At 44.7% G+C, this 13,427-nt stretch overlaps 1 protein-coding gene across 2 annotated transcripts in view; it reads right to left on the bottom strand.

Moving 5' to 3' along the window:
- Positions 1–10,152: 10,152 nt before the first annotated feature.
- The window catches only part of LACTB (lactamase beta), a 37,197-nt gene continuing 33,922 nt past the window's right edge, over positions 10,153–13,427 (bottom strand). For both annotated transcript variants that reach the window (XM_068275781.1, XM_068275780.1), the window contains exon 6: positions 10,153–12,119. In XM_068275781.1, coding sequence (XP_068131882.1) covers positions 11,597–12,119 — 523 coding nt within the window. In that variant the 3' untranslated portion in view covers positions 10,153–11,596. The remainder of the gene's footprint in view (positions 12,120–13,427) is intronic.

Raw genomic sequence — 13,427 nt, 5'->3', positions numbered from 1 at the left:
CAAACAGTGTTCGCCACTGTTCGGGTTCTGCAGAACATCACCCTGTTCGGGTGATGTTCGAGTTCGGCCGAACACCTGATGGTGTTCGGCCAAACCGTTCGGCCACATGGCCGAACTAAGAGTGCATGGCTGAACGTTCCCCAAACGTTCGGCTAGCGCTGTGATTGGCCGAACGGGTCACGTGGTTCGGACCCGAACGCGCTCTGATTGGCCGAACTGTCACGTGGTTCGGGTAAATAAATACCCGAACCACGTCATATCTACGCCATTTGTCTGTGGGTTTAGCTTTGGGTAGGCAGGCAGGGTAGTTTGCGCTCCAGCCACGCTAGCCAGGGTCCCCCCAGTCATTGTGTCGCTGCTGGGAATAGTAGTACACCGCTCGCTCAGCCACACTATATAGCATTGTGTTTACTGCCACTCTGTGTACCTCGCTCAGCCACACTATATAGCATTCTGTTTACTGCCACTCTGTGTCTGCTGGGAATAGTAGTACACCGCTCGCTCAGCCACACTATATACCATTCTGTTTACTGCCACTCTGTGTACCTCGCTCAGCCACACTATATAGCATTGTGTTTACTGCCACTCTGTGTCTGCTGGGAACAGTAGTACACTGCCACTCACTCAGTCACCCCATTACTATATAGCATTGCTGGGATCTGTAGTACTCTGCTCACCCACCCATACCATTGTACTGCCAGTCACTGTGTATATTGCTGGGATCTGTAGTACTTCCCTCACCGTCAACCACTATATGAGCTCACCATGAGTTCCTCAGAGACCTCCGCTGTGAGCAGCACTCCCAACAACAGCAACAGCCAACGCCCCACGCAAGATATAACATCCACCCCAGCAGCCAGTGGTCAGCAGCAGCCCTCCCCGGAGGAGAACGTTGTGTCCATCGGTCCGGCACCAGAGCGATTATTGAGGGCTGCCATTGAGGAGATGATGGGGCCTGATGTGGAGGAGGAGGTCGGGCTCAGGCCAGCATCCCAAGTTAATGTTGAGGACGATGAGGGGTCTGTGTCTGGGGATGTTGGGGTGGCAGAGGTGGTGGGTGGGTCAGACTCAGGAGAAGAGTTGTATGATGAGGATGATGATCGGGAACATCTGTATGTGCCTCAGAGTCCGACCCCGGAAAACATGTTGTATCGTGTGTTTAGGTACTAAAATCTGCGTTCCCACTTCCCAGTACTGCCCGGGTCCACGGATCCATATAATTTTTTGGGCAGCACTATCAAACTGTGGTACTATGAGTGAGTTGCCATGGTCCTTCTGTGCTGTCACACTCACCGTCTGTCTGCAGATGGATTGTTCAACACAGCTACGCCATCTGACATGTAGTCCTTGACCAACTTCTCCAGGCGATTGGTGTTGGAGGACGTGGAACTGCCCGATTGCTGTTCTGTGGGCTGCTGCATGGGTGTCAGAAAATGTTCCCACTCCAAGGACACTGCCAATACCATTCTCTTTTGGGCACTAGCAGCAGCTTGTGTTCTTTGCTGCCCTCCTGGGTTTGCTGAAGTCAGTCTGTCGGCGTACAACTGGCTAGAGAAGGAGGAGGATGTCAATCTCCTCTCTAAAGTCTCCATCCTCAAGGGCCTGCTGAAATTGTTCCATTTTTGACCTGTCTGACACTTTCTTCAATCAGTTTTTTAACATTGTGTTTGTATAAACTGGGTATAAACCCAGTAATTGGTGTTGTCCAGAATAATGAATAATAATGAATAGCGAATAATGCGCGGGCCGCGTTCAATGCAGTCTAGCATGAATTGAGCCATGTGTGCCAGAGAATCTTGCCAGACTCCTCTGTCTTCATGTTCTTGTGAGCGTTGTGATTGTTGTGATGCACCATATTCGTCACCAGCATCACTTTCTTCCTCTTCTGCTGTCCATTCCCGCTAAATTGTGGAAGTCCAACATGCACCGCTCTGTCCCTCGGCAGTGGGGGCATCCAATTCCTGCTCCAACTCCAGCTGTTCCTCGTCCTGTTCTTTGTCATAGCTGGGACCAGCGTTTCCTGAGGCAGGTTGCCTGATGTTGTTATCATTACGCTGATCGTTTTCATCTTCAGATTCCCCCACTTGCATCATGCCAGCGGTTTCCATCTTCAACATTGATTTCTTCAGTAAACACAGCAGTGGTATTGTAATGCTGACTGTAGAGTTGTCACTGCTCAGTCACAAGCAACGTGGATTGCTCAAAATTTTGGAGGACTTGGCAGAGATCCAACATGGTGGCCCAATCAGATCCACAGAAGCTTGGTAGCTAGCTGCTGGAATGCGCCTCGGCACTGCGCAAAAGCGTGCTAGCATGTGCAGCGTAGAATTCCAGCGCGTAGGGAGGGACATCACCCAGCGAGCGATGGTGCGCTACATTGAAGCGCTCCTGCATCGCTTGGTGAGTCCTTCAGAAGCGGTACTGGACTTTAAAAAATGTTTGGGTTTTTTTTTTCCTTCAACAGAAGATCTGCCACGTTGGAGTGAGGAGGACGCCGCCGACACCAAGCTGAACCCCGGCGAACTCCAAGCAGAGGATCTTCAGGAACCCTCAAGGCTTTGAGCAAGCTGAGGAGGATCAGCAGTCCCGACGAGACCTCTCCTCATATGTGACTGTGTGCAGTGGAGTAGAGCTCCCCAGAACAACCTCTCACTTGTCACTTTGTCACTTGTCACTTGGTCATTTTGTCACTTGGTCATTTTGTCACTTTGTCAGTCACTTTGTCACTTGTCACTGGTCACTTGGTCACTGGTCACTTGGTCACTTGTCCAGATGATCTCGGTACACCTCCTGCGATTCAAATTCCTGCACACATTGCTCTGGGATTTGGGTGTGATGAATGATGCATCTAACTGGCCACCGGAGGCAATTAAGGCCTTCAAAACATTGAAAGCAGCTTTCTGTTCCATCCCCATTTTGCGTCATGTTGAGTTGTTGACGTCATGTTCATCCTCGGCCTCGCCTTGCATTTCAGTGCGAGGTGCATTTTCCACAGAAAAAGGTTGTGAATCCGGGCACAACATTTGTGGCTGTTCCATTGACCTTTCACAGGTAGAAGATTGTGGGGGTGGGAATAGCTCCTCCGAATAGCCCATTGTGTCCTGAAAACTACTCATTGCATTGCTTTGCGCACGCATTTTTTTGTCCTCATGCAAGGCCTGAGTTGCGCATGAAAGTGTGGCCTTCTCCTCCTGCACCTCCTCCTGTTCCATCACGTCTGCTGTTGCTGGGTTAGCGTTGCCGCCCGGTCCCTGTTTATTGAACCTCTTATCTTTATTACATTTATGACTGCATGGCGGTACAAAGCATGCTATCCGCACGCTTCTTGTCCTCATGCAAGGCCTGAGTTGCGCCTGAAAGCGTGCCCTTCTCCTCCTGCGCCTCCTCCTGTTCCATCACGTGTGCTGCTGCTGCTGCTGGGTTAGCGTTGCCGGTCCCTGTTTATGGAACCTCTCATCTTTATTACATTTATGACTGCATGGCGGTAAAAAGCATGCTATCCGCACGCTTTTTGTCCTCATGCAAGGCCTGGGTTGTTGTGTCTCAAAAAGCGTTGCCTTCTCCTCCTGCGCCTCCTCCTCCTGTTCCATCACATGTGCTGCTGCTGGTGCTGGGTTAGCGTTTCCGGTCCCTTTTCCTGGAACCTCTTCTCTGTATTACATTTATGACTGCATGGCGACAAAAAGCATGTTACCTGTGCAAAGAAACATGACATTTTCCACATTTAAAAGACAGTTTTTCCTTTGAAATTTTACAATCAATTTTCTCAAAAACTATAAGCTCTTTTTCAAATATTTTTTCCCTCTTGTACCCACTCCCAATGTGCACATACCCTGCAAATTTGGGGTATGTAGCATGTAAGGAAGCTTTACAAAGCATGAAAGTTCGGGTCCCCATTGACTTCCATTATGTTCGGAGTTCGGCACGAACACCCGAACATCGCGAACCCGAACATCTAGGTGTTCGCCCAACACTAATCAAACTGTGCTTAAATTACTATGTCTACTATAATTAGCTGGTGACAAGCAATTTGAATAAAATTAATATAAATGAATAAATCAATTTAGTACATTTTTCTGCAGAAATAAATGTACTAAATTGATTATTCATTTTTTATATTGATTTTATTCAAATTGCTTGTCATTATGTGGAAAAATACTCAGAAGATACAGTGGTCCTTATTAAATTCTGGTACAAATGTATGGGAGAGCTGGCAGGCACTCGGAGTTGTACACCAAAGATCAAAAACAGGTACCAAGTACACTATGTGCTCAAGACTAGCAAAGAAAAGGATTCTACAGCAGTCAAAAACATGAGGAAAAAGTCTGGCACTATAGTGTTTAATGTACAAAAATGATGTCACATCAAGTAAATATAAAGTGCATCAGCAAAGCTTAATGGACAAAGATAGATCATGCAGTAAAAAACACACATACCGGCATGGTATCTTCGTACTCACTGGGTACAAGTGGGAGGCATCGGTGGTGGGTGCCAAAAGGTGCACGGCCTAACGACCGTTTCGCATGGCTTGCGCCAGGCTTTCTCAAAGGTGAAATGTGCCGTGCACCTTTTGGCACCCACCACCGCTGCCTCCCACTTGTACCCAGTGAGTACGAAGATACCATGCCGGTATGTGTGTTTTTTACTGCATGATCTATCTTTGTCCATTAAGCTTTGCTGATGCACTTTATATTCACTTGATGTGACATCATTTTTGTACATTAAACACTATAGTGCCAGACTTTTTCCTCATGTTTTTGACTTATTAAATTCTGAATGGGATTTCCTGTTTGCTCTGATTGCCGGAGGCGATTGGAAGGGGTGGGGGGATGCCGCTGCACAGCGGCTATCATGTAGCTAGCACTAGGCTAGCTACATGATTTTACAAAATAAAATGTAAAGTGCTGCGCTGCCCCCTGGTGGTTTTAATAGACCGCCAGGGAGGTTAAATGCCTTTTAAGCCACCAGCAATCAAGAAAATACTCAAAAAGGCCTAGTGCACACCAGAGCGGTTCGGCTGCAGTTTGCGATCCGCTTGCGGGTGCGGATCCGCTTGGGTAATGTATTTCAATGGGCTGGTGCACACCAGAGCGGGAGGCGTTTTACAGAAACGCATACTCCCGGGCTGCTGCAGGTTTTGGATTACGGAGGCAATTCTGCATCAATGTTAAGTATAGGAAAAACGCAAACCACTCTGAAAAACGGCACTTCAGAGCGGTTTGCCAGGCGTTTGTTACAGTAGCTGTTCAGTAACAGCTTTAATGTAACAATACATGAAATCTACTACACCAAAAACGCTTCACAAAACCGCAAAATGCTAGCTGAAACGCTACAGAAAAAGAAGAAAAAGCATTTCAAAATCTGCTAGCATTTTGCGGATCTGCTAGCGGTTTTTGGTGTGCACCAGGCCAAACTCAGCATTTTGACAGAAATGTGAGGGTGTGTGCATATAAAGCAATAGCCCAGAAGTTGCTGCAACTCCTAGCTGTTGCCTTATATAATCTGAGGGTGAGAGGGACCCTTGTTTGCATGCACACTTTAACTTTAGGCCCTGTTCACAGTGATCAGTTGTGTTACAGAATAATTCTGCATGTCAACTTGCAGCCCATTCAATTTTAAAGGAGAACTGTAGTGAGAGGTATATGGAGGGTGCCATATTTATTTCCTTTTAAGCAATACCAGTTGCCTGGCTATCCTGCTGATCCTCTGCCTTCAATACTTTTAGCCATAGACCCTGAACAAGCATGCAGCAGATCAGGTGTTTCTGACATTTTTCTAACTGCAACACACACAATTGCTCACTACCAGTTCAATTTCCTACCTTTATCTGGTCAGCAGGTGCCAGTCAGGTGTATGGTCATACACCCTTTGCCTGCCATACCAAATCTAGCAGGAATTGCATAAATTAGCATTCAGGTGGGAGGCTTCGGTTTGACGTAATCGTTGATTACATCTTTTACAGGAACCGCTGCGTGTAGGCTACTCCCACACAGTCCCCTCCCTAACCACTCACCTGTCAACCGCATCCTGGAAGCTGCAAAGAAAAATGTAAAATCACAAACTGGTTCGCACGATAGCTAGGAGCCCCAGTAGTGTCGTGCGAACCAGTGTTTGATTTTAAATTTTTTCTTTGCAGCTTCCAGGATGCGGTTGACAGGTGAGTGGTTAGGGAGGGGACTGTGTGGGAGATGCCTACATGCAGCGGTCCCTGTAAAACATGTAATCAACGCTTGCGTCCAACCGATGCCTACCACCTGAATGCTAATTTATGCAATTTCTGCTAGATTTGGTATGGCAGGCAAAAGGTGCATGACCGTACACCTGATTGGCTGACTGGCGCCTGCTGACCAGATAAAAAGGTAGGAAATTGCTTGAACTGGTAGTGAGCAATTGTGTGTGTTGCAGTTAGCATTCAGTTTAGAGGCAATGGGGGTGAAGCCCCTGGAAGTGAGAGATCCAGGGCTCGCCTGCATTTCCCTCTAGGTATCGTTTCTGACATTTTTTTGTCAGATCTGACAAGATTAGCTGCATGCTTGTTTCTGGTGTGATTCATACTAGTGCAGACAGAAAGCTGAGCAGGGCTTCCAGGCAACTGGTATTGCTTAAAAGGAAATTAAGGTACTTATCTGTTAGCTGGGCGCATCCGGCAGGTGGCGCTGTTGTAGCGAATTTCATTCATGCTTAGTTAACATAGTGCTGTGTAAATGGAAGCGCCGCAGGTGGCGCTAATTACATTGATACGGCACATAACAATAACTGTTAATGGGAACTAATATGTATTTCAAGTGGCCGGAACTGTTACTTAATGCAATTAAAATGAAGGCGGCGGCAATGTAACAGATGAAGCCGCCGCCTTCGTCTGTTCTTCGTCTTCTTCTCCCACTTTGCCCTCCTCTGGCTTCTATACAATGCTGGCAGCCTGCGGGGACATGCGTCTCCCCCCAGAGTTGTTCGTCGCGGAAGGGAATCCTGTTTGTTTTCTTGCGACGAACGACTCTGGGGGGACACGCGTGTCCCCCCCAGCTGCCAGCATTGTATAAAAGCCAGAGGAGGGCAAAGGGGGAGAAGAAGAACAGACGAAGGCGGCGGCTTCATCTGTTACATTGCCGCCGCCTTCATTTTAAGTGCATTAAGTAACAGTTCCGGCCACTTGAAATACATATTAGTTCCCATTAACACCGTTATTGTTATGTGCCGTATCAATGCAATTAGCGCCACCTGCGGCGCTTCCATTCACACAGCACTACGTTAACTAAGCATGAATGAAATTCGCTACAACAGCGCCACCTGCCGGATGCGCCCGGCTAACGGATAAGTACCGAAATTAATATGGCAGCCTCCATATACCTCTCTCTACAGTTTTCCTTTAAAGTCCGCTCCGGCCCATGTGGCGGTGATTGACCGCGCCGATCACGCAGGCGCAGTACAGTGCGACCTCCAGGTCGCTCTGACGTCATCGCCGGGGACTGGGTCGGAGCTCCGGCAAACAGCTGTGGGCAGAGCTGCGGCAAGGGAGGTCCTGGGAGCTTGGGGCTGGAGGAAGCCCCCGGTAAGTAGCGTTTTATTTTACTCAAATTTCCCTGACAATTCCTCAAAGACTGCATGCAGCAAGTTTGAATAATGCAATCAATTACTGTGAACAGGCCGTTCACAGTAATTGATTGCATTATTCAAACTTGCTGCATGCAGGCTTTGAATTGAAGTCTATGTCCAGTCTCCATTGCAGTTCACATCTGTGAACCCAGCCTTAGGGCAGTGTTATACTATACGCAGTTTTGTTGTGTTTGCTGAATTGCATAATGCAAGGACATCATAAAAATAATGAAAATCACAGAAACTCTGTTATGCTAGTGCAATCCTTTTGCAATGCGATTCTGCATGATCCCAGAAGTCTTGTATTGAATGTATTCAGGGAAAAATCGGAATCGCAAAACGGATTTGCAGTGTGCAGGGAGCCTTAGTGGTAATTGGTCAAATCAAATATGATGGGTTGAAGATCTAGTTGCATAAAGGTGCTCAAACTCTATGCAATATTTCAAAGACTGATGATTCAACATACTGCCTAGTTCTAATTTCAATGAATTTCTGCACGATAAACATTACAGACTGGACAGAATTACACTTTGTTGGTTGAAAATGGGCAAACCTGTGGCGGGAAGAGGAGGGGCTAGAGCAGGTGACAGGTCCCCCTGCTAGTACTGCTTCCAGCGACCCTGCAGAGTATAAGCACTGCGGAGCACACTCACCTGTTGGACCCGTGTGCTGGGCATCAAAGATTTTGACCAGGCCCCCATACAACATCCCCCCCCCCCCCCCCCAACTTCTCCAGTGGCAGCCCTGAAGTTGCCTGCTGTACCAACCCTCAGACACAATACTTCATGTACCATGATCCTCTGATGATGGACAACTCCTGTTGTCTTACTAAAACAGGATGTGTTGATTTGTTCAGTAATTTATGCAGAAATTTAAAAGTGATGATTAACTTGTAAAAGGTACAAACTGTACACATATGGTTACAATATGCCTTCTTTACATTTTGCACAAGTACTTCTTTTAGGCCTAAAGGTGGCCACAAACAATACATTTTTTTATTTTGATTTGAACATTCTGATAAAATTTGCAGATTCATTGAAAATTTTATCAGAATATTTAAGGTACCACACACACATGTATGTTCAAGATTATCGCAATTCTGTGATAAACGATCAAAAACTCTGGGGGAAAAAATGGGTTGGATACAAAAATCAAGAGAAAAAAAGTGAATAAATAAAGTTTGGTATGTACTGAATAGTTACATTTTTTTCTGGTTGAATAAAATTTCACAATTCATCACACTATACAATTCGTGATAAAATTGGTCTGAAATTTCCAACATGCCCAATCTCTAAAAATTCGATTTCTATCAATCTAAGCTCTTGATTTTTTGAGACAACCGATCATATTTATCAAATTGATGTAAAATTGGATCTTTAAATTGTATGGTGTGCCACCTTAAGACCCACTAGAGCACTTTCAGCTGCACTTTGGAATCGCCAGCAAGTCCAAAAGTGCTTTGCCTAGGGCTCATTTCTACGGGCAGTTGAACTGTGTGCTCAGCGAGCAGTTATCAGGCAGCAGTTGTGAGCTTTTTAGAGGCTTTTCACTGCCTATCAACTGCTTGTGGAAATTAAGCCTAATGAAAGTCAATGGAGCTGATCCCACAGGAGAAATTTGCAATTTCTCCTGTGGGATCAGCAGGAGATCATTTTGTGGGATCAGCAGGCGATCATTTTGCAATTTGCCAAAATCTCAATTGCCCTGCATGCAGCATTTTCTGAGCGATTTCATAGGGGAAAGCAGGGCCTAAAATCGCTTTCCCTGAAAATACTTTCCTTTCAGTGGAAAAGATGCTAGCATTTCTGAGAGCTTTTTGCAATCTGAAGTGGGTCCCAGGCGTAAAGTCCAAAATATAAACTTTATGCAGTGAATTGTCTCTGCATTATTCTAATCAAACTTTTTTGCAGTGACTAAACAAGTTTGCAGAACACTTTTGAAGGCCCACTGTTCTAAAAGGCATCCTAGCAAAAATACCAGGTAGACAGACGACCTGCTCCTCCCATTTTAATCTCATGTTGCATCTTTTGTTGCCACACACAGTTCTGAATTCTAGTTTGTGTCATACAAACCTCACAGAGCACGCTTCTTATGGCCCATACACACGGGCTACAACTGTCGCCGCGACCAAGTGGCACGTGCGTGTTGCGGCGACAGGTCGCCCGTGTGTATGATGCGCGCGCCCCGAACCGTCGCTACTTAGAGCTGTCGCCAGGCGATTGACCAGCTGTCGCCGCAACTGTCGCTAGTCCGCCGTGTGTATGCGGACTAGCGACAGCAACACACCCACAGTGAGCGGAGCTTCTGGCGGGGGGGAAAGACCTTCGGCGACAACTTCCGCCGAATCTGTGTCCCTCTGTGCGCCGTGTGTACGGCTGCAGCACAGAGGGACCTGGTGATGAGCTGTTGCGGCTTTTTTTTTCGTGCAACTGACAACATTTGTGCCCCGTGAGTACGAGGCTTAAGAGCATTCAGTCACCTTGAAGCCCCTGAGGTACTTCCTTATTCAATAGCAACTTAAATCATACAAAATTAGATAAAAAAAAAAGTAGGAGCACATTTAAAAACAGAATTCAAAACTTTATTCAAAAGATTATACAACAGATTAAAAAAAAGACTTCCCCTATAAAAGAAGCAGGTTGCACACTCATTATTCACAGAGGAGTGAAGGGGGTACAGAGGTAGAGTTGACAGCTGCTTTGCTCTCCTAAACAAAACATTAGTGACGCTCTTTTGATGAGAATAAATTCAAGTCATTAAATAGGTTTTCATTAACTTCTGGCATAAGTCAGTTAAAATTACGGTGCTCTAAGGGCTCGTTCACACTGGAGGAGTTTTTTGCGAAAGCGAATGCGATTTTTCGAAATCGCCCTGAAAGCGCTTACACCATGCTATCCTACGCGGTAGTTCAGATTAGGGCGATCCGTCCGCTTTCTGCCCAGAGAAGTGCTGCATGGAACATTTTCAGGGCAAATTTTGCTACAATGGAAGGTATAGGAAAAACGCAAACCGCTCACAAAATTGCTTTGTACAGCGATTGCGTTTTGAAGAATACATTGTATTATTTTCCGGATCAAAGCGTTCACTTCCTGATTGACGTCAGAAAGTGAAAAAACGGAATCGCTCTGCAAAAACGCTTACCAAAAACCTCCATGAACAGAAATCACCGGGAAAGGAAAAAAATTGCTTAAAAAACCATCCAACGCTAACGTGATCGGAATGCATTGTGAACGAGGCCTAAGTGCTGATATACATGCATAAAGAAACCTTCTGCTATGGTGCTATGAAAATGACACTGGCCCATCAAGGAGTATCAGCCTCAGATGCTGTTTTCCAGCAGCACCCACCTCATACTCTCTTAAAGACACCTACAGGTGTGACCTATAAAAAAAAATATCCTGAAAGTCAAACATGGTACACTTGTTCTCCTGTAGAAACTTGTTATAGGCGCCTTAAAAACAGTAAGTATTTAAAAGGGGACTTGTTTGAAGTTCCTAAGAATCATGACCATGGGTCTGTCAAAGTGAGATCGGTGAAGGTCATAGAATATAATTTATGACTCTTGCAATGTCTGTTGCACCCCGTTGACACTCTAGATTTAACAAGTTTACCTCTACTAGTGTACAGAATGCCGTTATAATGTACAAAGTATACCATAACAAAGCAATATAGTATCAGGCATTTACAACAGAATTCTTTCTTCGCACTTTCTCACCTCACTTTTTTTTTTTAAATAAAATTTTGACTTCATCATAAGCCACCTGCAATTTAAAGAAGTTATTTAGCTGTACAAATAGGCATTTAACATTCTTAAGAACCAAACGTTTTGGTGAGTGCTGGTTTCATCATGCTTGGCACTTAGAATACACACAATTACCATATACAAACTGGAAGACATTTTTGCTAGTATAAATCTCAGAATCAGTTTAAAAATATGCATCTAAGGCAATTACCAGTCATGGAACTGATCATACAGGATGTGTATGGATATAGTAAACTTGTATCAATCTACTAACCTAGCTTTCTCAAATTCCAGTGCAATCTTCAAAGCAGTGCTGTTGAGCCCTGTTCCCTGCATGTTGACCATTATCGTCACCACAGTTCCTCTTGGTGGAGACACTGTATGACTGTCCCATAACATGGAGTTACATTCTTCAGGCATAATCAGTATGACACTACTAGCTCCAACAGCCCCTCCTGTGTGTGATACATAATGTTTCTGAAGCTTACAATGTCCAAAATCCTGTTTTGCCTCAACAGTTCCCCAGCCCATGGCATATTTTCCATCTTTATCCCACGACATCTCAGTATTGGGGACCTGTCTCCATAGCATTGCAATGGTATCTGGTTTAAGGTATCCAGGAAGAAATTCAGAGACTTTCTGGGCCTGGTAAGCGTACAAGAGGACGTTGCCAAAAGTCAGAAGATCATTCACAGTAGATAGGAACCCCCCACCTGCCCATTTGTATGAATTATCCACATATGGGCTATTTATTAGACGCTTCTTCTCGTTGAAGTTATAGAATCTGTAAAACAGCACAAAAGCAAAAAAAAGCAAGTAATCCTTCAGACTTCATTTACAATTGCCCTAGCAACTGAAGCTTATTGCTTTCTACCACTTAAACCAACTCTGAATTGAAAACAAAATTATGACATATCTAATGGTATGTGTAGTGGTAATGGTAAAAAGAACTTTCTTGCAGTCTCACATTTTAGTTTAAAGACAACCCGAGGTGGATTATTAAAGAGGAAATCCAGTAAAATAATGTAATAAAAAATGCTTCATTTTTACAATAATTATGTATAAATGATTTAGTCATTGTTTGCCCATTGTAAAATCTTTTAAATCCCTGATTTATATTCTGACATTTATCACATGGTGACATTTTTACTGCTGGCAAGTGATGTAGCTGCTGCTTGCTGTTTTGGCAGTTGGAAACTGCTGTAAAATGCTATTTCCCACAATGCAACAGGGTTCACAGACAGGAAACTGCCAAGAGTACATACTCAGAATTTCTTTGTGCGAGGGGTTTCACCACAATATCAGCCATACAGCGCCCCCTGATGGTCTGTTTGTGAAAAGGAATAGATTTCTCATGTAAAAGGGGGCATTAGCTATCGATTGGGATAAAGTTCAATTCTTGGTCGGAGTTTCTCTTTAAATTCTTAATAGGACCCAGAGGCATGTCATGTGCATAGTGACATGCCTCTGTGTTATATCACCGCCGCCAGCCCGCTAGCCTGCTTTATTTACATGAGGCTTGTCAATGCGCCTCCTCCGCATCGCCGCCTCTATACAAACTTCCCCCGCCTCTACTAGCTTCTACTCGCTTCCTCCAATCATAAGCCAAGCCGTGACCCAGGAGTACTTCCTTATTTGCATATATAAGAGCAATAGAAAGAGGACTATGGTAGAGACTAGATTGCGAGGTCCTTCAAGGGACAGTTAGTGACAAGACTATATATACTCTGTACAGCACTGCGGAAGATGTCAGCACTATATAAATACTAAAAAATAATAAATAATAAAATAAATAAGTACAATATTATCAAGGAAAAAAACAGAAGCAGGAATCCCATTTTTTGAAACGGCCAGCAGATGGCAATAAAATCGCACATTTTACTGAATGAATATGATTTTCACTGATGTAACAGTCTGTGTTGAAGAATACATAATGTAAGCATTTTAAAATGAATAACTTTGTGGATACCGATAAGGCATAGTTTTATATCTTGGCTGTCAGATGGGTACAAAATAAAAACAAGACTTCTATAAATGGGGCCAAATATGCTTTACTTTAAGATACTTTCAGTGCTGGCCATTTTTACTATGA

Source organism: Hyperolius riggenbachi, chromosome 3 (genome assembly GCF_040937935.1).
Source record: "Hyperolius riggenbachi isolate aHypRig1 chromosome 3, aHypRig1.pri, whole genome shotgun sequence".
Taxonomy (NCBI): Eukaryota; Metazoa; Chordata; class Amphibia; order Anura; family Hyperoliidae; genus Hyperolius; species Hyperolius riggenbachi.
This window is presented reverse-complemented; position numbering and strand designations above follow the sequence as displayed.